This window comes from Siniperca chuatsi, linkage group LG12, assembly GCF_020085105.1.
Source record: "Siniperca chuatsi isolate FFG_IHB_CAS linkage group LG12, ASM2008510v1, whole genome shotgun sequence".
In the NCBI taxonomy this organism is placed as follows: domain Eukaryota; kingdom Metazoa; phylum Chordata; class Actinopteri; order Centrarchiformes; family Sinipercidae; genus Siniperca; species Siniperca chuatsi.
This window is the reverse complement of record NC_058053.1, coordinates 24,337,906-24,363,966: the sequence shown is the minus strand read 5'-3', so window position 1 is coordinate 24,363,966 and position 26,061 is coordinate 24,337,906. Positions and strand designations below refer to the sequence as shown.

The 26,061-nt window shown below is 40.4% G+C and overlaps 1 protein-coding gene across 4 annotated transcripts in view; it reads left to right on the top strand.

Annotated features, from left to right (window-relative positions):
* Window positions 1–26,061, top strand: part of man1a2 (mannosidase, alpha, class 1A, member 2) — a 123,766-nt gene that overhangs the window by 24,107 nt on the left and 73,598 nt on the right. For all 4 annotated transcript variants that reach the window (XM_044216115.1, XM_044216118.1, XM_044216117.1 and 1 more), the window contains exons 3-4: window positions 1,338–1,599; window positions 18,412–18,508. In XM_044216115.1, coding sequence (XP_044072050.1) covers window positions 1,338–1,599; window positions 18,412–18,508 — 359 coding nt within the window. The remainder of the gene's footprint in view (window positions 1–1,337; window positions 1,600–18,411; window positions 18,509–26,061) is intronic.

The following is a 26,061-nucleotide window of genomic DNA, read 5'->3' as shown; positions in this document are numbered from 1 at the left end:
AATCATCTTCTGTTTGTGTCCTCTTTTTTTTTTGTTTCTTTCTTTCTTCCCTATTCTGTTAATATCATGTTGATATTTGGTAATTTATTATGTAGCCTAGTGCAAGACATCAAATAGGGTAACCCACAAAGGAGCAAAAAATATTCACGTTGATTTAAAATGTATTTAAAGCCTAAACAAAGCGCAATTTCCACAGTTTACTGCTAAGACCAACATTATATAATTTCAAATGTAAAACAGATTCACCTTTGAACAAATATAAGCCATGTTTAAATTCACATCCTTCCTCCCACACTGCACCCATCTCCTGAATATGATTAATGCAAAGTGTATGACCTATACATGTAATGATTAATTAATGGTACAGTATTGCCCAGTGGAAACACAAAAAGATTTGTCATCTAATATTTGTGTCCTCATGTAAAAGACATAGGGTGATGTATCACAAAATGCCACCTCCTGCCCTACAGTAAGGTGCCACTTATCAACCTGGAGCACAGCTGAAATTGTGTATTATTTGGCTGTGATTGTATTTGTGTAAGTCCACATAACAGCCAGGCGAGATTCAAAGAGGATTATTTTAAAATTGTCTTCCTTCAGTAACAGCAGAAGAACAGTACAGTGTCATTGTCCTCCTGTCACCTTTGCTACAGCGTCCCGCTGTGTTTGTTTTTCATTACTGACCCACATCCTCATGGGGTAGAGTTGTGTCAACACCCTGGGGCTTGTACCACTATGTGAAACCAAAGATGATGTTTCTCATTCTGGCACTGCTTGCCTCCTCATTGTATTCCTCTACACCTGTTCTATTTCCTGGAGCTTATATAACTGCAGAGTAGTGGGGTGGGTGGTTGGTTTCCCATTAGAAACTGATGGTTTTGTCTTTCCCATAATGATCTGAATTAGAGATGGGTGAGTTTTAGTCTGCATCTGTTTATTGCGGAGGCTTCTTAACCTGCTCGTTTGGTGACCACCTCTACTAACATCGTAATAATTTAACATTCTTTTATTAAGTAACACCTTATATACCTTCAGGGGACAAAATGGACAGAGGTGCTATTTCACACAGCAAACATGTAACTTGTCCTTGTTTTCATCTCCAATACTCTCACACATCTATTTCCCAGAGAGTCAGTGTTTGTTCTTGAAGTTTAATTAATTTCAAAAAGAAACCCCTCTGCACACCTTACTTTCTTGTCTTTTTTTGTGTCAGACTTGGTTAAAATCACTCTTTGTATGTTCAGACTAGCAACCACTAATGGGGATCCAAAGAAAGATATAAAGAATAAAAAAAAGTTACTTTGACTTACCTCCTGCCTTTTTTCTGCCTCTTACAGGGAGGAGGAGGAGAGCCTGCGGGACAAGATTCGGGCAGACCATGAGCGAGCACTGCAGGAGGCAAAGGAGAAGCTGAGAAAGTCACGTGAGGAGCTGCAGGCTGAGATTCAGACAGAGAAGAACAAAGTAATGGAGGACCTGAAAAAGAAGGATGCAGGGCCCAAACCCTTGCCACCAGTCCCCATGCCCAAAGTGGTGGGCGTCAGTGATGGTGAGCCACCAGAGCCTGATGTCAAAGAGAAACGCGACAAGATCAGAGAGGTAAGATGTCCTTTGAACAGTTATAGTTTAAGTTGATTACCAGGTTTGATTCAATTTGTACTGGGATTTACCTCTGTGGTGTCAATTTGGACCATGTACATGGGAACCTATCATTGGATTGATGCAGGTTATTTCACTGTTTCTTTCTGATGGGGCCAGCTACACACTCTAGGTACTCTTAGTAGTAGGAGTACAGCAAGAGCAATCAAACAAACACTGCTAAAACTGTACTTATAGACTTACTCAGATTTATTGACAATAATAAAGTATATTGATATTAGGAACTAGCTACAGTTTTTTTCTGTCAGTGATGAGTTCCTCATTTTACCATATAAGAAGGATCTCCTCCTTTGGAGTACAACTCATCTGAACTTAATACCCTTTAAATCTTTAAACTCCCTCTCTTAACTAATTTTGTGTACTTATTTACATATCTGCATGTTGAGCAAAACATCTAATGTGGGAAACTGTAATTAATCAGAATTAATGGCTTTTATTAGACACAAAGTGCTTCTAATACTTTGTGGCTCTCACGAGAAAAGCAAGGGCCAATGATATTTTGTACAGTCAGTGTATGTATTTCAGTGTGGGACATGTGGGCCACACGGGATTTGGACCCTACATCAATGCCATCAGCTCCCCATTCACATTGAATCCTATGAAGACCAATTTGCAATAGACTGTGGTGAAAAGTTGTAGCCACAGGAGTGGTGTTTGGTGAAATTTAAATCCCAGCATGTGTTTGTGACGGCCAGTTTGTGCTTGACTATACTGTACTTCTGAATACATTTCTTTAGCCTAATGTCTGTCTTGGCGCCAGCTTTTATTAAAGGCAACAGCGAGCCAGACGGACAGTGCCTGTGCAGAATGCAGATGGTGCTATCTGGTCCCGCTCTCTATAGACACTAAGCCAACCCCAGCCTATCTCCCTTTCTCTACTCCTCTCATTCCTTTTTCTCCCCTGCAAGTTCTCCTGCATAATTACCTCATATCGTCTCTCTTGAAACAGCACTTGGAGTCAGAACGCTCGCCACGCATGGGAGCTGGCCCATTCACTCCAAACCCACCTTTGTCTCAAAATGCCCCTTTTGTTCCCTACATAATTACCATTCAGAGAGAATGCCATATACTCCCAAATGAGCAAGAAAGTAGCAGCTGTATGGGCTATAGCACAGCACAGCACAGCACACTCTCCTTTTCCTGATTGCCTTGTGATTCCAAGGAGAAATCATCATCGCACACTGCCATACAATTGTGACTAAAAGACTGGAGCTTTTTATTTTTTTTTTTATTTTTTTTGTTAAATCCTGGCTACAGGCAGCCATTTGGCCTGCATTTTAAAGTTGTAAAGTCCAGGCAGGAGTATCAGCATCCATCGTTTATGTTTCATGTAGACCGTAATCCAGGCAGTGGAAGGTGTTTAGCCAGTCTGTTACCACGTTACTAGTCTGACTCACAGGAAGTAGGCTGCGGGTATAAGTCTGCCATTGGCTGACTATTTCAGTCGGAATCCTCCTCCCCTTCCGCTATCTGCAGTTACCATTTTGCAAGGGCACCGTCGCTGCATCCTGGGCTTAGCGCCGCCCAAGATGATTGTGATTGGTTTGAAGAAATACAAACAAGCCAGAGTGTTTTCCCCTATACCAGAATGATAATGGGTTCAGCCAGACCTTTCTCCAGCGCTGGCATAGAAAAATTAAGTGTGCAGCTAGGTCTGGGTATGCGAGACTACCACATTACTTTACATGTGATTATAACATCTGTCTGTCTGTCTTTACTGCATTACTTTTGAGGGTTATTTTGATTTGATTCAAAATTTGGTCCCATGCACAGTTCATAGCTGTGAAGGATCAATGGTTGCAATATTTGCTTCTGGTTATAATGATTGGAGTGAGGTTAAATGATCTGTTTTGATTATTTTTCCATTTTTATTGCTGGGAGGGCAGTGCTTGTGTAAGCATAGTGTGGATCAGACTGCGGACAGAGCAGATTAAATTAAAATATCGCTATCTATATGTTCACGTTTATGCTTGTTGAACAGGTGTTTTGATAGGATTTTTACGTGCGAAGGTTTAATTGCACTTACTTACGGTAACGAGTGTAGTTGTCATCAACTTGTTATTCTTATGATTTCAACCTATTTGTTGTTTACAATGTAGCATTGTCAGGGAAAAATAGGGTGTGTCCCCTGGAACGCGCCGATAATGATTTTAATGCGTCAGAGACGCAGGACGCGTGCCTAGAAACATCGCTGCTTTTTTAAAAGAACATTTAGTAAAAATTGAAAATCGGCCAACTCAAAATAAACCCAATAAAAGCTATTAACTCCTCTTCTTTTTTTGAGCATACAGTATATAGTGATTTCAGTTAATGATTTTGACTGTGCAGCGCTGTTGCTGGTTTAGAAAACCCATATTGGGCCCACACTATGTGTTGCATTGTGTATTTGCTGTCCGTTGGTTGACAGACCTTTGGTGTATGAACAAAGACATAGACTTCTTCAGGAGTTCTTCCTGCAATATTTTTAATATTTCCCAGTTTGATTCTCAGAAACTGACGTGATGCGGCTGTTTCGTTTACCCGGCTCGTCTTTTTAGTCTTTGCCTGCACTGGGATTTGTAAATGAAATTACTGCTGGTTGCTGGTTATCTTAACTGTGGTGACTACAATTTTGAACTTCTTCAGTCCAGCTGAGGGTGTGGAAATCAGGGAAATCGATCAGATCCAGCAGGGCACTTTTGCTGCTCTGTGGTTCAGTCATGCCACTCAGGCCCTTTGTTCCTCCAGAAATAGAAATGGCCCTCATTTTTATGCCTTCCAAATACATATTTCATTGACTGTACAGAACGCAAAACCCCTCCTTTTCCACCACTTCCATTAGCTCAGAGCTCTGTGCTCTTTTGCTATTCTGGTAATTATGCAACCTGGACATTAGTGGCCATTAAACCTTTGTCTGGAGATAGAGAGAGCTTTAGGGAAATAAAAGGAAAAGAATGGAATGAATTTGACTATTAACTGTTCCGGTACTGTTCACCTGTCACATCTTGAGGTATTGTTGGCCCAGAGCTGTTGAAATAAGCTGGCTTTTGGAGTTAATGGGCCGTGATACAAAGGCACAGTTTACTTTCAATAAGGTTTGTTCATCGATAATGTTAGAAAAACACTAGTTAGTCTAGACAATTTGTAGTGTCCATAATGTGGAAATCAAAAGAACATTTAATCTAATAGTAGAAGGTATTCCCCCCCAGGTTTTCATTACTTCAATTAAGAATTCTTAATATAACATAATTATTTATGTTCTATCCTTTCTAAAGATTTGGAATCTAGTAAACTTTGTTCCTGTTTTAGTATAAATGCATAACCTCTTGAAATTAGATGTTAGATTGCTTATTGAAAACACTCAATTGATGCTTCATTGTCTTTTTGTATTTTGAAGAAATGGTTTAGAAATTTTTAGTGGTTGGTTGATCACTTTTAAAACTACCGTCGTACTAACATTATAGGCATTCTGTTGGTTATATGCTTATTTTCTGTGTATTGTGATCCCAGTGATAGTGAAATTGACGCAAACCTTGCTTTCTGTGCGTCTTACGTATAACGTATTATATTTTTTATATTGTGAATGGGACCTGGCATTGCAGCCTGGCACTGCTCGGTGAGCTGCAGAGATTTAAAAGGCGCCCAGCGGCACCTCTGATGCAATGCTAGCAACAACCAGTTAAGAGCCAATAGCGTTTATATTAATGCCCACAGAAACGAAAGCTTTTATTTTTTTTGTAGTGGGGATTGCTTCCAGCGCACATACTGCAATGCACCATTGTGTATAAAACTGTTTCGACGATGCGTACTGCATTTAAAAAAAAAAAAAGACAAAAAAGCTATTCTGTACTCGGGTAACAAACTGTACAACAAGAAATGAACGTCCTTGTGTGTAGTACGGTGGATACGTCACAACGCAACTGTCCATTTAGAGCACAGTATGTAAATTACAAGCTCAGTGCAACACACACAGCTGCCAGAGACTGCTTACTACTTTCTATCTGTTTGTGTGAACGAAGCATAAAACCGGGCGACCCCCGTCAGAAACTCAAACATCATTAATGACGTATTGCAGGGAAATAGTGCAAACTGCCTTCAACTGACAGCTGATTGCTGGTAATTGGGGAGCAGAATCACCACAGAAGAATCTCTCTGAGCTAAGTCTCATGGCCTACTTTGGCTTGTCGGGAGGCAGTACAATGTTTGAAGGCCGTAGATCTGACTGCCGACTTGGCTCGCTAGTCACTCAGCTGTGACTGTTGAGTGATAAGCAAACGATTACAGATTTGTGGCTGGCAATGGAGAGAGCTTGTGTGTGTTTCCCTACAGAACCGTGGACTGTGGCTGTAAAGCCCAGATAAATCGATGGCCAAAGCAATCTTCTTAAAGTGCAATCTAAATGGTGCTGCTATCCAGATGTATTGGTCCATAAAGAGACGGCGAAGGTTTCTGAAGAAGACGTGGAATATCTGCAGAGATGGCAATGAGTATCCCCTCCACCGTCTCTTGTACTTAACTCTCTCTTTTTCTCTCTAACATCCTCTCTCACTCAATGTGTTCGAAGCCTTGACAGTGCTTGGCAGATGGCCTTGTATGTTGATTGCGCACCAGGCCTATACTGTGTGTGTGTTTCTAGCACAATCGCCTCAGGGGTAGGGCACAGCTCAGCTTTCATCATTCCCCTGCACTCTGTCTCTTTATAATTCTCCCTCCTCTCTTGCTTTTTCTCCTATCTTTGTATTTAACCCTTTGTCTCCCTTGTGCTTGCTCTTTTTGTTATCACTCTTTTCAGTTGTCTTTAATGTTTTTACCTAAATATCTCTTCCCGACTATACCCCCCAGTCTCTTCCCGTCTGTCTCCCTTTCTAGCTCAGCTCAGTGTCATTTGGCAGACTCCTTGAATCTCCCTCATCCAGCCACTCTTACAAGGCACATAAAAACATCTGTTTTCATAAGGATTGCTGTATTGATTTGTGCTGAACATTGAACACTTCTCATCCGCAGACAACACAGTATATCATTTGAGTCTAACAGAATGGGCAGTGGTAAAAAAAAAAAAAAAAGCTTTCTGAAGAATGTAAAGGGGCGTGTTGTGGTGTTGTTTATGTTTTACTTCCTTTTAAACATGGATTGCAGCTGGGCTACAAATTATATATTGTGAGGCAATCATGTTTGGTCGTGTAATGCTTGATGTAGTAGGGTGGTGATATTTGACAACCCATCCCCTCTGCAGAAGACATTATGTATGTCTATATTATGCATGGTTCTATATATCAACAGGGCTCCCAGCTTCTACACGTATTCCTGAACACTGGTATTAACCTTTTAAGAAAGGGGATATGTGATCTATACAGGTGTTGTGCATTGTTGCCATTATGCTACAGTATTGGTACATAAGGTACCGCTGTTTAGTGGCCCATTTTTACATCGTAAGTATGATTACAGTACAGCTACCAGGATATATATCAGGAAAGAACTCTAGCAGTGTCCACAGACCTGTTGCAAAATGGCAGCAAAACCACCATCGCTGGCAGTTATATTTAAATAAAATCCAATACTAACACTAAAACAATAAAAGGGAGCTGCACCCTGTTTGTTTGTATCTGGTTTCACATTTTTAATTGGCGTAACTACAAGGTTATCAGTGGGGCTAACCAGCAGCATTAACTCACAGTTAATCAGCAACTGTATCGGAGACGCATAATAAGCCTCATCAATTAAATCTCAGGTGATGGAGAGAGAGTGATAGTGAAGCTGGCAGGACAAGATCACCCTACAATGGCTCTCTTTCCCTCTGGGCTGCTGCTGCAGAAGAACAGCTCTATCTTCAGCTTTGTTTCCTTTTCAACCACTAATACAGAAAAGACCAAATAAAACCAGGGTCATCCTTTCTCCGCCTGGATGAGTGAGCAAGATTGCAGGACTGACAGGGAGATAAGTTTTCACAGTTTTTTCCCCTTATCTTTTCTGTTTGCAAAATGTCTTCCTGTGTATGTATGTGTTCATCTGAGTGTGAACATGTGTATGTCTTTTGTCTGTATATCATGAAGTAATAGGATATTCTGCCTGACAGCTTTGTCATATTAACTTTGCAACACTGCAAGAGATGAAGAAGCAACCTGCATGCAAGGGCGTCTAAGATCAACCTACATTTTTTTTTTTTTTTTTGCGAGTGAGCAGGCAGGGAAGAAAACTTTATGCTTTCAATAACTCTGATAACTGATGTCTGACATTTCAAAATTGGCTGCTAAAGAGCAAGGTGGAGGGCTGCAATTGCAGTTCCTCAGGGACCCAACAGAAATGTTGCATGTGTAGAATGCTTTAATTTATATGTGGTGGGAGTGTGCAATTAGCGTAACTAGGGGAGAACATAGGATTAAAAACTAAATTTAACATAAGGTATCATTTGTCATTGTCGTAACCTGTTTGCGCAGGCCGACTAGTAGCTAAGACAGTTGATGTTTGCACCCGCATTAACAAGTGAAATTAAAAGAAGCCAAAATGTGTTGAAAGCAAAATGTTTATTTTCAGCATTAATAAAGGCATATTTTGTAATTCTTTATCTCCATTCTCCATCAGCGGTCAGGAAACATGAATACAGGAGTCAAACCCACTGTTTTCTTTCCCACTCTGGTGGCAGCTGTAATCAAGTCTGCATTTATACTAATGCAAACATAAAGCTTCCTTGTTGCTACTTCACAACTAATGTTTCCACTCGCCATTCCATTTTAAGGCCTTTATTGTGAAGCAGCTGTAGCTTCATCTGGCCTTTGTGAGCAATGTTAGTGACTTCTTGCTTTTCGGTGCATAAAAATAGCAGTGGAAGAGTGCGGATAAACATTAAACCTCCAACATATCATCATGGTAACACACTTTTTACTATTTCTGTTGTGTTGAAATTTCTTTACCACACTTTTGCAGGCCAAGATTAGGTCTTTCATACTGTAAACACTATAGGCTACATATTTACTGAAATTCCTACAAATTTGGAACCAGTTTCAATTCAGAACTGGTCTCTATACCCAGCCCTATTGGCACCCTAGGTGTGGGTGATTTGGGCTTAAACAGTATGCTCAGCGAGGGACTTTAAGTGAGACTCTGCCCCCCAACTGCTCCATTGAAGAAAAGTGTTGAAAAAAAACATTAGTTTTCTGCAAAAACCCTTCTACAGAAGGGTAGAAGGGTTTTTATTTGGTAATATAAATATTTAATCTATTATGCTTTACAATGACAGTTCACATTTATCAACATTTTGTAAAAACAGTGGTCACCATGCCAAATTTAAATCAATCAATGGCCAGATAGAAGAGGGATAGGAGAAGCCATCAGCTAAGTGGTTGTCATAATATGGTATGCATGTGGTGTTGTATGCATGGTCCACACTGCATCCTGCAGACATCTGCTTACAGTACGTGGATGTAGAGTACCCATTTGATATTTATTCAGCAGTTCTGCTGTATAACAACACATTGTAAGCACTGCATTTAAATGTTGGTGACTCGACAGTTGCCTTGCAAAGTGTGTTCTTCCTAAGCAACGCAACACAACACTGACTTTGAAAGACTCCTCTGTTCGTGTTCATCTGCTGATAATGATGAAGAGATAATGTGTAATGGATGATGGAGTGCAAGAGACCCATGTTGAACATGGGTCATGACCCATGTTCATGACCCAAAAGTGTGAAAAAAAGCAACTGACAACCAAAGTTATTAAAATGTTTTGAAAAGTGAAATAGTATCTCTTCACAAGATATTCCTGGTCAGTCTGTTCTCTAGCTTTTTTGACTCTATTTGTGTCAATTACAGTGCTCTAGAAATGCACGATCAACTGATCATCATTAAATGTACTTATAAACAGCTTTGAAAATGCTGTTGCTTTCGCCGTTGCTTTCCGACTTGTTGCTTTCCGACTTGTTGCTTTCGCCAAAAATTGTGACAGGCATTGTCTTTGGCAAAAAGTATGTCGTTTGCATGGCCTTTGCTATTGGCATGTATTTATCAAGGGAGAAGAGACAACATCTCAGCCTTGTAGCCATCAGGGAAACACCTTATATCAGCAGTGTTTTGGATATTGGACTTGTTAAAAAAGGTACATATTCAATTTGCAAAACATGTTGACCAAAGTGGCCGCCAGGGAGTTTAGCACATTCAAACTCTTACAGCATCCATTCTTGCCCAAGTGGAAGTAGTAATCTAAGTGTTGAAAGATTGAAGACACATGAAGATTAATAAAGCAGAAGTATTGCAGCATTCGTTATTTAAAAAGCTCATGTCAGGAAATTTTTCACAGTATAATTTTTTTTTTTTAAGATAATTTTTTGGGCTTTTTTTGCCTTTATTTGATAGTGACAGGTGAAGAGGTAGACAGGAAACGGGGAGAGAGAGGGGTATGACATGCAACAAAGGTCATTGTCTTTTTGAGTTTGAAGAAGTCGGTCCATGTAATCTTTTATATCCTGTTCCCATATGTATTGATTAAACTGTTTTCAGTATAGGAAACGTGTGAAGCTATTGTGAAAAGTAAACTGCATACTTTTTCCACCACTTGTAAACATATTTTCAATACAGTGCACCTAGTTTTTTGTGAAACTAAAATAAATGTGAAAAGACACACTTAAACTTCAAATTAGTAAATAATTGCTTGATCCCTCCAAACCTAGCTGGCTGGTTACTTAGTGAATAGTGACATTAGCTAATGTACAAAAACAACTATTTTCCACCTTAAGCACTAGTTGAGATCTTAAAAACATTTATAACCCAGTACATAGATGAAACCACTCAAAGCAACACGATGCACACAAAAAGATACCTGTGATATACATGAGTATCAATGAGTATTACATTACTCTGCACCTACTACTTAAGATCCTCTACCTTTCAAATTGGCTCACTGGGAAAATAGGTTATTTTAGGTTCCAAGCAAGGTAATTGTGATATTACACAGGGATAGGATGACTCATTTAAACCCCTTTCAGCTCAGATAAAAAGGATGGAGGGATCTGTTCCTATGAAATCTGTAAAGACCATGTAGGTTCTTTGATGACCAGAGAATGTCAACATGCTGTGTTAAAAACCTTCCTGTGATATTGTCAAAACAGTGGGTGCAGTAATTTTTTAAATCAATCATAGGCCATTATTCATCAGTAATTATTTATGTAATGTAAAAATTCATGTTTTTTGGGAGTGGTTCTGCTCTCCCATTTGATACTGTATTAAAACGATAGCTACCTATAAACAGTTCAGCAAAATCTCTGCTGTTTGACAAATGTCTTTGGTTACTTATCATCATCACTTAGATTAAAATATGGCTTTTTAGACATGTTCATTGTCTCCTGAAAAAACATTTAAACACATTTTAGATCCAAAAATGGATAGAACTGACATCATGATGAGAGTAGTGAATTGTATATAGGATCCACACAATACACTGTGGTAACCGTATCGTAAGCCATTATCTCTTTGAACTCTTGGCTTGGGAGCTGTATAAAAACAGCCTATCTAGACTCTTTTACTGTCTCGATTTCATGGGGAATTTATTGCCACCCTCTGCCTAAGTGCCATGAATGTATTTACTGCAAGAAGCAATTCAGATGTCACATTCTTGCCACCCTTGTGCATCTTCTGAAAGGCCTTCCGTTAAGCCAGATAGGAAGCCTCCATGGGGTGAGTTGGAAGGAGATGAGAAAGACGAGTGCTTTAAATCAGTCAAACTGACTCTGGAGGTCACTCAGAGCAGCACATAACTCCAGCTCAGCTCTCCAGCTCCCCAAACCTCCAAAAGCTTGTCACTATGTGCCTCTTCTGTGGGAGCTAAGCTGATTTTTTTATTTTTTTTCCCCCCCAAACAATGGCAAAAGTAATGGCCTTGCTCTCAGTCTAAGGGGATTTATGAATATTTCACCGCCCTGTGGTTGTCTGTGTCCGTACATTGTAATTGTGTGTGTGTATGAGACCGTGGCGCAGGGATAAGGGTGCATGAATCACAGCTGTTGGTCCTTTGGGAAAGCGATGGCTGGGGGCAGATTGTGCTTCTTTTCTAGAGCAGGCAGCAAGCGGGCAATTGGCTGCCATTGTGAAGGTCACAGCTCCTAATAGATTGCAATCTTGTTGGACATCAAGAGAGAGGGCAACCTGCCTCTTCTGGAAAAACTCAGATTTGTATTTAAGTCATATTAAAGATCTGAGTGCTTTGCATAAAATATATACGAGAAAGCACTATTTAATTTAATTTGCATTAATACACAATTTCAATTACAGGTTCTTGTGTATATTAGAATCGTAGAAAAGGTCGTAGTCATCTGGACACTGTTTTCAGAATCAAGACGTTTCGGCTCCCATCCGGAAGTCATTCTCAATTGAGTTGAGTTGAGAATGACTTCCGGATGGGAGCCAAACGCCTTGATTCTGAAAACTGTGGCCAGATGACTACGACTGAAACCGTTTCTACGATAGAACACTCCTGGACGAATGAGGGACTACACCGTCTTATTTTAGAATATGTTGTCAAACTCTGTCAGTGTATTTATCACAGGTTGAGTTTTTATTTGTTGTGGTTGACCCTGGGGCAGGATTAAGCATTGAGGTATTTCTGCACAGCACCAGTAAATAGATGATCTATCTCACACTTGCACATTATTACACCATTTTGGCAGACTTTTAAATCAGTCTGCACTTTGGACTGCATTTTGACATTTTTGAATCAATGAAAATCAGTTATTTTGGGTGAACTGGCCAAATAAAATCATCAAATGAGAAACACTGCTGCCTTTCTCATCAAACCCAGCACCATATTGTAGACTTCACTGTTCACGCTCAAGCTCGTCATTCAGTAGGGCAAGGGAGGGGAAGAGCGGTTTTTAATCTCCCTCAGACTCTGACCTTAATAACACAGGGCCACTCCTGGGCTGCCAGTTTGTTCCAAAGCGAGTTTGAGCGTATAACGTGGCATGATTAATAAATTTACGGCGGCAATATAGAGACTGGGCCACATAGAAATAAGCAGATCACCGTAGAAGGAGATAATGGACATCTACAACGACAGTCTTCCCAATCCTCTCAGGCACAGAATAAGACATGGCATGATTTATTAAGTTGTGCTATGGTCCTCAGACACAGATACCACATGTGATTGTGAGTGTGTGTATATATGTTTATGAACTGGGGACAGGACCGAGTGAGATACTGCTGATTGATGATGATACAGTGTACGACTCTGGGGTCACCTCCAGACGCCAAAGATGGCCTGGCCTTGAATGACAGATAAAAATGGTGATGTGTCTCTTTTTGAGTCAATCCAACAAATTCTAGCTAGCAGGACTACATTAACCAATAAGGCTAGCATAGGATAATGTACTGATGACCCACTTGATGGTATGAGCTTTTTACTTTCTTTCTGATCAGTTTGAATAAACAGGCATAAGACAGAGGACCAATGATTGTCACACAGTTACCATGCAGGTGTTCTGTAGTAACTGCAAAATATATATCACACAATAAGTTATTGGTATCAGGTATGGAATATAGTAACTGTTATGAATGGCAAACCAGCAACGATACCCCATGATTTTTGGCTTCAAAGGGAAGGAAAGGTGTGCTTCATCCATAGTTCCATGTTACAGATAATTGCATCTGCAGATACCAAATCAGCAGACTTTGCAGGGTGACAGATTTTACCAGAGGTGGAAATTGTTGTGGCCTAAAAAGGAAAATAAGTCATTAACAGATTGACAATAACTTTAACCCCCTGCAATAAACCATAGCTATTCCACAGAGTTGTGCCACAAGACTTGCAGCAAGACTGCACCAAGTTAGACTGTTGCAGTAAAAACAGTAAACCCCAAAGGAGAAACTACTCGCAGGGTGGTATTTGGATAAAACCTCTTTATCTCAGCATTGGTAATGGCAAAAATGCTTAATTAATTAATCAATCAATTAATTAATGCTAAACTTATTAACAATATATAGGAGCCCATGCTATAGCAAATTGTTGAGATCGGATTTGGAAGTAAAAAAAAAAAAGTATTTTACTGTAGTGCCTAATTAATATAAAGTCATTGAAAGGATGTGAAAAGTAGAGAAATGTATTGTCTGTATGTATATTTCTATTACTCGTAGGTTATTTCTTATTTCACCATTTTAATACTAATTAATTCTCCACCATATTTTAGTGTTTACTCACAACTTTAATCTGCTCACTCTGCTTTTCCCTTCAGTTCTCTTTTCCCACACACAGGCACACACCTACACCTCTGGTCTGCACATACACCGGCTTGCCCCGCCCTGCCTATTTCTGTTTCGCTCATCAGCAGTATGTTTTATAAAGTCACGACGTGTTCGCATCGTTTATCGTCTCACTCTCTCTCTGTGTTTCTCTGCAAAATGCTAAAATGGGCCGCCGGCCGTTAATATACCTGGGCGGCATTGCGGCATCGGTGGCCAATCAATCGCAGCACCCTCATAAAGTATATATTTGTGGAAAGGATTACAGTGACTTCCAGCCTTACCAAGCAGCTGCCACAGAAAAGATGATGAATCATGCAAAGGAACAGACTGTGTTTGTCTGTCTGTGTTACTTTGGAGAGTTGTCAGGGTTGAACAGCCTCTCTTCATCCTACACCACAAGCTGCTTGTCGTCATGCTCCACAGTCCCAGATGTAGTAATTCACAGTGGGTTCTAACTGACAAGAGGACTAACCACCACCAGGACTCACTGGGAGTAACAGCTGAGTGTGACGGAGAAGCAAGGATGCAGGATGGGAACCTTTGACATGATGTGGGTGGAGCATGGTTTATTAAATGCAAATACCCTTCCTGCACTGGTTTTGATAGGGGCAAGGGATTTGTATTTGGTTTAGTTTAAAGGCATAGCTTGAGAGTATTTTTCTTGTATGGAGCTGGAGATAATGATGGTTGCACAGTCTCGTGGGAGCTGCAATATTTTCCAAAGAACTGTTCTTCAGCAGGTTGGAAATTGCTCAAAGGGAGTCATTTTCCACAGAATACATGATCTTGAGTTGTGCTTTTTGGGGCTGCACCAATGTAGAAACATGATTTCAGTGTAATAGAAGTGAGAGCGGGTCTGTCATTGAAATGTTCAATTAAACATGTTGTATGACAAATGATGGAACAGGCCCACAACACCTCCAGGCTTGGGCATTTGACGGACTCATAACCAAAACCACTGCATATTAAGTTATTCCTACACTGCGAATGCAGCCCATTCTAACAAGTAATTGAATGTGATAGTATGCCTTAAAACAATCATAACAATGTGCCAGTTTGCCATTTATTGCCTTGAGTCAAGATCATCTGTTGCCAAGAATACACACCCCATAGTTCTGTCTAGGTCTTAGTAGCTGTGTGTGGGCTAACTTAACATTGTGGTTTGCGATACTTTTATTTGGGCAGTCATGGTAACATATGCCACTTGAAAAGAAAATCCTAGCCACAGTAATTAGTGTTTTGAAATAAATGTTATTAGAAAGTTCATCTTACTGTGTTGGTGTCACATTTTGAGGTGTTTTATCCACTTTGAAAGTGATCCACGAACCATTCCCTCATTGTCATTGCTTCTGTCATAAGCTTGTCTCAGGGTAACACTTTTTAGCATAAATTATTACTTTAATTTATAGCTTGTATCTCAAAGTGCTGAACAAGAAGATGCATCATTTAACAGAATTTCATCACTGCTCAGATTTAACCATACAGCAGGCAAATAGCTAAAACAGTTGTGTGATAATTGTCTATGATTTACCAGCGACCTTTTGACATTACACAGAGCCATTTGATTCAGTGTTAATATTAGAAATATTGATTGATGTAGGTTTAATCACAAAAATGTTGGGTTTGGCTCCTAAGTTTTTCTGTGCTGCCTCTGTAACCGCTTTTGGAGTCATTTCTGATTTGGTTGAGTTCTAATTATGGAATGAACCAGCCACTTTGGCCAATGCAAACCAATCCCCCCCACCCCCACCTTGTGGCTCCCAAGATGCTGGGATGGCAAGAGGTAGCTGTCAGTATCAATCACAGAATTTTGTAGCTTAATGTCCAATTAGTATTCCAAGGTCCATTAAATAAGCAGTTTGTCAACATTGTCGAGCTCCCTGCACTGTTGCGCTTGTCCTTGGCATATGGGCCAATCAAAATTTGATGAAGCATCCAATCAACACAGATCACAGGGAGACAGCCAGTGCTTAAGTGTCCATGTCACGGTGTGTATTCATTTGATTTATAATCCTCTGTGTGTGCATGGAGTGCGTCATGGAAAGCCATGAGGCCAAGATCACAATGAAGCTCCTGGCCCTTGTCTTTATCAGCTTGGCTGCCTCTCCAAGGAGAGAGAGAAAGATGGTGAAGGATCTGGATATTCATCCTTACATGGTGACAAAAAGATGCAAGCAGTTTGACAGGCAGACATGCTGGCAGGTAGAGAAACTGGCATAGTTTGGTAGGAGAGAAATACAAGGTGGCTGATCGGTAGGTAGGTTGTCACCAAGTTACTTCCGAGACACTAGCCCTGTGTGTGTTGCTGAAAGCTTGTTTAGTTTCTACTAGCCTGGTGCAGCACTCACAGATTTTCTCTTATACTGAGCTTTTAGGGATCTCTTGCTACCCGAGCACCTCATAAATTAAATTTGACCCCTGTGACAGAGTTGTGTCACTAACTGCAGGTAGCACACACTCAGATAAACTAAAACAGACGTGCCACTGATTCTCCACTGATTCTCCACTCCTCTCTCTTAATATGCTAAGTAAGTAATCCCCATTAAGTAAATCACTAAGAGTGCACCCTTTGTAGTTATGCCATACTCTTACCACACACGCGCACATGTCGCTCCTAGGTCGCTAAACCTGATAAAGTTCAGCAGGAGCTTCATAGAGGGATCCCCTTTCAGGACTGTCAGGCATGAAAAGAGGGCCTACAGTAGCCAAATAATGATAAAACATCAATAGCTATCGAGAGCTTTAATAAAACAACATAAACACAATAAGAACAATTGCATGATGTAGGATGCAGGGCATCAGTGCCAACTTAGTCATTATCATCATCATCAAGGTCATCGTATTTATGCTGTGATAAGCTGACAGGCATGTAGAGACAGCTAGGCAGGCAGGTGGACAGATAGGAAAGCTGCCAGGTAGACAGACAATATAGAGAAAGATCAACAGATGTCCATAGAACCAGACAGTGACTGACACAACCACATAGACAGGAGATGTACTTTTCTGAGTTTGTCGATGCCACTTGAGTAAGGGCTGTAGACGAGGAAAAAAGGTTTGAAATTGAAAACGAGCAGCAGTGCTTCAGTAAAAGCTGGCACTTTTTCCTTCCTTGGCTGTGTCATCTTCTCTGTTTGCCCTGGAGCGCCTCTTCTCAGCATCAGCCTCCATGTCAGGGCTCATCTCATAATCTCTCTTTTTATCCTCATCCCCCTTTCCGATCTCTTTCAGCCTCCTTTCAAAGGTCATATGAAGAATAGAATCTTATTTTGTTCTATCCAGTGAACTCACAAAATGTCAAGAAAGGAAATATTGTTACACCTGTTTTCCTTATTAAACAGAAAAACACAACTGTACACCTTCTGAATTCAAGTTTCTCTCTTTCACCGAACTAAGACTAGCTTAATTGCATATCGTAAAACGCACTTCATTCAAACTCAAAAAACTAAATAAAACTCACCAAAACCATCATTGTCTTTCTACTGTTCCAACAATCACCTACTGTGGTTTGGACGAAATAAATCCATAATTCAGTTAGATTCAGTTAGAGTTAGATGTGAAAATGCTCTGGCTCTAGACCAGTTTTTGCCCGCTGCCTCTCTCTGCTGTTGCTGGCCTCTTTGTGCTACTGGGTTAGCTTGCTGAACGAGAGACTGTCCTTGAGCAGTGGCTCTCAAAATAAAATGACAAAAATCTTCCCCCAAAAACCAACTGATACATTTATCCAATCGCCCAACCCTAGTAGAAGGCAAACTTGTCCCTGCGTCACGCTGGGAGCAAAACGGTGAACTTTGATTCAACGGCATCATCTTCCAGATTAAAGTCTTTGGGGTCAAGCCCTTCCTTCAGCCCTGCCAATCCGCCAGTGATTGGGGTGTGTGTGTGTGGTGGTGTGGGTTTTTCTGTTTTTTTTCTAGAAATTTGTATGTGAATTTGTTTTCTGTTTTTTCTCCTGTTATTTCACTTCAGTTCACCTGTTATTGGATTACATTAACATGTAAATACAATACAATACATGTAGCAGTTGATTGATTAATTGATTAATTAATAGCTCTGCCCTGATGTGCAGATCGATTTTAAGATTAAAAGAAAGCCAAAGAAAGGGTTTTTTAACAGGAGAGGAAATCACTCACCAGCAAGGCTTATTGATTATGCCTTAATGTATTATTTGGGTTATTTGGCAAGAATCTGTGATCACATACTGTTACTTTAATTCTTCTTGATGATTGAGAAACAACATTATATAATTGTTTTTGGTTTTATAATTTGTTTGGGGCCCTAACTAGTTTTAGTGGCAGCTTGAATAATTCCAGGGACAGCAGCTGTTGTAAGTGAAATCACATTATACCGAAATTCTAATTATGTCAATGTAAAGTAATGATGCAAATTTAAACATCATTTTCCAGCCATCAGTACCAAGCCATTATTTGGAGGTACAATCATAAGAGTTGCAGGATTTGTGGCTGTGATGTCACACTTTTGCCTTGCCAAGACCGGAGACTCTTCTAATGTGCTGTTTTGTTGCCTTTTTTTGTTTTTTGTTTTGTTTTTTCAGATGACGAAGCATGCATGGGACAGCTACAGACAGTACGGCTGGGGTCACAACGAGCTGAAGCCCCTCGCCAAGAAAGGACACTCCACAAATATCTTTGGTAAGCCAGACAAACCCCTCTCTCCCACTGCTGGCTGTGCCCATTGGCAGTTTGCTCACACAGTTGTAAATCACACATGGATTCATGCATGAATGCACACACACTCCGTCTTGCTCACACGCCCTGTCTTCTCTCTTGTGGACAAGGTTATGTGATAATGCCTCCAGCAGGATGCATATCACTTTGGGAAGAGTGTTTACGAACAGAAGCACAAGATTACTGAAACCACAAGCAGAGAACACACAGATAAAAAACAAAACAGAACAGAAAATGTATTTGAAGTATTGGTAATATTTCACTAGTTCTTATCCAGTGTATACATCTCTGGAGCAGTCATTTTGTTAAACTATTAAGCAGTGTTGTAAGCACACAATGAAATTGTGTTAATTATAGTTAGTACAATGTCAACCACACTAATGCCAATAATTTAAATAATCCCATTCTCAGGTTAACACTCTAATATTTAAACCTGAATAAATCTGTCACCCAGTAAAATGTTAGACAGTAGAAATAGACAGTAGAAATACAAACACTTGGTCTTTGACAGGGTCCAGTCATAAGTCACAAAATTCCTGTTTGTGGAGAGAGAAACCTTGCCGTTGGCAGTGACCATATTTCCCACAGAGAGGTCAGTCCAATGCAGCCTCTCATCATCTGTGATTTGTGTTTATGAGGCTGTTTTTCTGCATCCACCCCTGCAGCTGCCGTCTATGATAACACAGATCACACAACTTGGACTGCACATGTTGCGGTGGGAGACTTTTCACACCTTTGCAAGTTGTCCCAGAACAATAACAGTGTTACTGACTTTTAAATAACTCTTCTGTTTGCTTTGGCCAAGACATATGACGTGACATTGCGGTCAAATTAAATGTTTTTCACAGAAACATTTCACACATAGAAGTTTTTAAAATGATCAAATGATGACTTAATAAATAAGCAAAAGATGGCTTAATGGAAAAATAAACTGAATATTTATTGTTAAAGTGAGTGTAGACCAGGGCTGTCCTCCAAACATCGATGATTCGAATCATCAGTCCAGAAGTACGAAGCTCATTTTGTCAGTCACATCACTGCACTTTTTTTAGCTGTGTTATTGTACACAGAGAAAGGCAGGATAACATAATGGCAGGCTACAAACATTTCCCCCGCAAAGTGGAATATTTAGCCTACTCTGGCAATTCTGATTTAGTTACAGCCCTAGTGGTAACGCCAAGATATGCAGCAATGTGCCAGCAAAGGCAGGGAAGAAGAAGACTGGAAGCTAGTAAACATGGATGTAAACAATGGTGGCTTTAAAATGCTTAAAATATTGGCTTTGCAAACTCCACAGCTCCCCTTTAAGGCACCTCCCTATTATTTTTTGTACCCACTAACCAGCACTGGAGAGGTACACGTTGGCAGGTGGTGGACACCACACTAGAATATACCACTGGCTTTTTCCCCAGCCTTTTTTCCCCAGTGTCGACATGGCACTCCAGAAAAGCTGCATTTTTTTTTCCCACACTTGCTCATCTCCTTGGCCTACGCTGCTACTATACCGTCTTCTCTTGTCGGGCGATAGCATGTCTTCTTCTGTGGTCTTGTAGCTGTCACAGTGGATAAGGAAGGTGTAAAATATCCAGAGATCTACAGCCCACAGTTCCAGCTTTATAAAGATAATATTCATAAACACTTTTCCTTTGAGCAAAAGCTGGATGGGATGGCTGTGTGTGCTACAGAATGATGGCCATCATATGCGGTGGCTGTGTGTTTTTGACTTACTGTCTTCTGTTGCTTGTTGTGTGTGCTCATCTTTGCCTTTGAATATTCTTCTCTTCTCATGATTGAATTATTTAAACTTAAATTGATGATGGTATCAATATATACATATCAATAAATGCATTGGTTCTTGAAAATTCTAATTCTGAATAATCAGTGCTGATATTGATGTCCAAAATCCCATATTGGTCTTTTGCTTAGTGTGAATTTATACGTGTGATGATGTTGCTTTATGCTTGTTTATCTGAGTGTTTATGAGATGCCAGTTTGACTTGTGTTTTCCTGGTTTTCTGCTTGTGTGTTTGTACCTTAGGTTCCTGCATATGTGTGTGTGTGTGTGTGTGTGTGTGTGTGTGTGTGTGTGTGTGTGTGAGGATGCAAGCTCATGAGGCTTTTGTGTCCAATTGGAATGTTCCAGCTGGGAACATTGGCCGTCGGCGCCTGTGTTATTTTATGAGCTGCTGGTAGATAGATGCTGTTTGTGTGTGTGTGTTTCCATTTGTTGGTGTTCTTGTGTGTTTTGACTGTTCATCTGCAGCATGTATTTGTGTGTTTCTCAATGTCTGTCTGTGTGTGTGTGTGTGTGTGTTTTGTCCTGCTTCCTTGTAATGGCTGAGTCTGGGTGTCTGCAGGTTATTAGTCACAGGGTGGCCGGTTAAACACAAGTAAAACACAAAGGCAAAGAGTCAACCCTCACACTCTTCACAAAACACACTTCCATTATTGATGAGGTGTATCCTGTCCTCCTACGGAACTTGGCTATATTGATTATGTATGTGTGTATGTGTGTGTAAGTGTCTTTGAAAGAGAGAGTTGCACAGAAAAGAGAAAGCAATATATTGGAGATGCAGCAGACTCTTGTTGCTGTTACTGTTAGGAGCATTGACAGCTTGTACCAAAGGGACACACACATGCACAAAGGCTGGGTGATTGGATGGACACAGAGATTGGTGATCGACTGTGAATTGTGTATTCAAATCACTTTGATGTTTTGTCATTTAAAGTGAACCCTGCTGCAATATACTTTGATGGTAAAGCCAATTCAAGACAAACATTATAGGCATTTTAACTTGAGTTTTCAACTGACCTCATGAACTAAAGGGAAATGTGGAAAGATTACCCTTTCCTGACCAAGTTCGCACAGTATTGACAGTCTTCCTGTCTGACACAAGCATTACATGAACACAGCAGTTTGCGTACAATTTGCCTCTGATTAAACATGCCTTCCATGTAGTTGTTAAAGAGACAAATGGTAAAGCTGTGTGTGCTCGCTCCACGTCTTACAGCTCAGCCTTAATCTGTCCAGAGAGAAGACGAGAGGCCAGAATGGTAACAAGAGGACTGGGGCTCTCAATGTGGCACCAAGCTCTGATAACCTTGAGTTCACTGCCTGGCCCTGTTTTTGTCTTTCTTTTTTTTCTAACCTCTGTGGCGAATGAGGAGAGCTGATTTTGAGTACAGATACAAACACAGCCTTTGTCTCTAGGGTGAGCGGTTCAAGCAAGGATACTGCATGGCCTTGTAAAGGAAACACAGTTCAAGCTGGGTTAAGAAAAGCACGGTTCAGGCAGTGTCAGACACAGCCAGCAAGCTACCTTTAAACTCACTCTCTCACACACACGCACACATGCACACACTTAGATGGAGTTAATGGCAAAGACTCCATACTGACAAAGAAGAAGCAAAGACTGAGGCTCATTTTAAACTGTTCTAACTGTTCTTATGTCAGTACATAAAGCCAAAACTGGCTCTTGCATTTTGTTCTCTACTTGCACTGTCAATTTTAGAATAAGGCTGAATCTATGTCTTTTTAAATGAAGAATCAATGATTTTGTAACGCATTATATCCATTAATATTATTATTTACAAATGCAATAAACAGTAGTAAAAGTTTAAAAAAAAAAGCACCACCATGAAAATACAACCTACAAAAATCTGTCTCAAACTTTCTGAAAGTGCTTCAACATATTTGAGATTTTTGTAAGTGGCATATACCATGAAGTACTGGCATGCCAGTGCAGTTCTACTGTATGCTACTGTATAAACTAAAGAGCTGCAACGATAGGTCGATCGACCCCCCCCCCCACACATACACACACACACACACACACACACACAGGGCAATAATACCCATGGGTAATTGTATAAGGCCATATCAGCCACCATTGATTCAGCCTGAAAGCATTTGACCCTTGTTCAGGTTGTGGGTCAATCAAAGCAAAGGCCAGGCTTCACCAGCAGCTGAAGTGGCCTTGTTTATTGTAAACGGACAGCACAAGATCTGATCTTTAAACACACTCGTCATTGTTTGCTGGAAACTGCTCTCAGGGGACGCAGGTCACTTTCCATTGATCAGGACTTCAGTGTGAGTGTAAGTCCACACCACTGTCTCTCCATCCGTCTGTGGTCAGAGTAGTTTACAAACCCAAGGTTCCTCCCATTTTCAGAGTTGCAGTAGTTTAGGCGAGATTAAATAAAGCATGATTCACCTTATTAAGGCGGGACAGATGTAATTCTGGATATATCCTTAAGTTGAATGAGACGTGTCTCTACCTTAATTAGGGTATTAAAGGGTAATTTTGGTATTTTTAAACCTGGGCCCGCAAACGCCCCCAAGGATTACGTTGCAGCCATTGTAGCCCGTTTCTTGCCTGCCGGCTGAGGCAATCTACTGGACCAATTCCAAAACTTTTTTGCCTATTAGTCATTTAGACCTAAAATATGTGAAAATAGGGCCCAGGTTTAAAATTACCAAAATTACCATTTAAATGATAACAATTTTGATAATTGATAAATGATGTAAGTAATTTATGTTATAGCTGAATACTTTTTGTGGTATTCCCCTGTTTATTGGACAATTAAACGATAGGATAGAGAGAGAAGCTTGCTTGGTAGTAGGTAGGGTTTTGTCTCAGCGAATTATTATTTAGTGGATGGAGGATGACTTGAGGTTCTGCTTAAGAAATATTTTATAGTCAACAATAGCGGATCAGGAATGTTGTCAGTTTCCCAAGTTGCTTCTCTCTGTGGATTTCATTTGTGGCTTTGAGTGACCTTATTGGAGTCATTTTAGTGGATTTAATCTTTTCTGCACACGAGGGAATCTACTGGTGGGTCTGAGGCCTGCCCTGCATACTCAACCGAGTGATTGTTACTGCTTTATTGGTTTCCCCTGCAAGCTTGCTGTCTGATGGTTTTAATCTAAACTTGCAAGTGGAGAATCTCTCACTTCTCAGCCACATGCTTCTGCCACAGGCAGTTTGACATGCTCACAGTAAATGGTATCACAGACTGCCTCAGGCATGCAGTTGCTAGAGGCCTGTTCGGTAGGAGGCGATGGAGATTATGCAGGCCCCATGACACCAGGCCCCTCTGTCAGCCCAGTACTGGAGCATCTGCTTTGTCCATTATAAGATTACTTTGGGTGTTTGTGCATCATCTTGCCCATAGAGATGACGCTTTGCTCTTCTTATACCCAGTTTAAAGTAACGTTCACATGTTATTGTAAGGTGAAAACTTTGTGTCACTGCTTTGTAAACTTTTCAGAAATTATACTATGCAATTTAAATGTTCTCCCTATTTTCTTTTTGAATGTTTATTTTAGTGTCTTTACTCATTGGAACACACTGTCGTTAAATTGCAGCAAAACCCTAAAACGCAACATGTTGGACCTGAGCAGAAATACCATTATTGCCATGAGCCATTATTTTGTTGGCAAAATTTTACCTCTTTCTGATCATTTACAAAACTTGTTACTCTGGTGATTAAGGGAGGCAGCTCAATATAGATTATGTTCGGTGTAATGCCTCATCCAGAATCCCATAAAACCACAATACCAGATCAAATACTGCTTTGATTTCCAGCTTTTCTAATCAATACTCACTGAGGAGCGTAATCCTCTGTAGAACTATTGGATATTCGTTCCTTCTTGCAATATCTCTGCAAGGTTCATGTGGATACTGTGATAACCATAACACATGATTGGCTCCCAAGGCGAAACTGTGCATTGCATCCTGGAAAAGGGTTGCGTAGCAGCACCATGGCAATGCACCCATGGGTGAAGACCAGTGAAACAGAAATGACATATATATATATATATATATATATATATATGTGTGTGTGTGTGTGTGTGGCTATAGAGTCAGGCAGTCCAGAATTCAATATCCAAATCTAGTACCATAAACTAAGACCTTTTCTATGGTCTTGCACCACTATGTATTTACTGTGTGACCAGTGGACTGGTACACCTAATGCATGATGAGTTGGAGTAGTCGTGTGCACATCCACAAAACCTCAGAGGGATAGGTGCTGGATACAAAACATTGCTGCAATTGTAATACCTAGTACATTGCCAAATCAGTTATGCCACTACAAAGATTGCTAATTTAGTGAAATTGTGTCTTCTGTCCACTGGATGGTAGCCACATTTTGGTTCATTTTGGTTCATTTAGCAGCTGCTCAGCTGGACAACATCCCAACGGGGGATGTACAGAACATGAAATCCCACGGCTGTTTTCCTTTCCTGTCCTGTCCTGTCCTGTCATGTCCCTGTGATTTCTGTGGCCTTAGTTGGGTAGTGGTGTTTTTCTTGGTGTGCATGGTCCGTTTGTAACCCCCTTCTGAAGCTCTCACTATTTTGACGGAAAGTGAATAAACAAGATGCAAAAGGCTGTGAGTGAGTTGGAGTTGGATGGAAAGAGTTGATTTCTCTCAGTTATTATGTTGGAGAATGAGTTATGAGTGAGAAAAAAAGAAAGTGAAAAAATGTGGAGTCTGCAGAGACACTGAGGTGTTGCTCTGCTTATTTGCAAATCAGTAGTTCAGTGAAATTCTTAAAAGCTAAGATGTTAGTCCATATTGAAATAAAGTGCTCACTGTGTGCACTGTCAGGATGGATTGATTACAAGGTAAAATACTGAATAACCTGCAAACAGTAATCCTAAAGTACTTCTGCAGTGATTATCTTAGTTTATGAATACAGCATGCTGTCAGATGGATGCTTATATCCAAAGCACCTCACAGATCCCGAGTGGGGTGAGAGGTTTAACTGATGATCACTTGACTGCCTGATGGACCAAAGCTGCTTTCTATATGGGAGAAGAAGGGGAAGAGAGGGAAGCAGAGATAAGTGTTTGGAGAAAGAGAAGAAAGAAAGAAATACAGTAGCTCAGCTTAGTACGTCTGTTTATAAATGCTGGTATTAAATTGACCCTTCGCCGGTCCCTTTTAGTTAGTAGTACCGTGCTTACCATGCTTTCCAATCTATCACTGTACGTATGGATTTTACAGTGATAATGTTGGCAGTTTTACTAGTCTATATTTGTGATGATTTTTGCAACGATGGGTCCTTGATTTCAGGCAAAAGCAGGCTACAAACTTGACAACTGTCACTTTATTTAAAAACATTTATTGCATGTCAGTCTGTACTGGAAGAGGGGTCCATCCTCTGTTGCTCTTCCTGAAGTTTCTCCCTTTTTTCATGTTAAAGGGTTTTTTGTTTTCCCCTCATTCAAATCAAGGGACTTAGGATAGAGGATGTCATATGTTTTACAGATTGTGAAGCCCTCTAAGTCAGTTGGCACAAGTGATATAATATTATGACAACTCATCGCCGTGCAATGCTGTTAAAATGACTGAAGGACATAAAAGGTTACAGGTCCTATGTAAAAAGTCAAAATCCTCACACGTTGATGGTCCATGTAGAAGACATGGAAATAAAGGAGCAGCATTGTTTCTGTATTGCAGGGCACAGCTAGTTAGCCCTAGTATTATAGTATGGTGAATTAGTATGG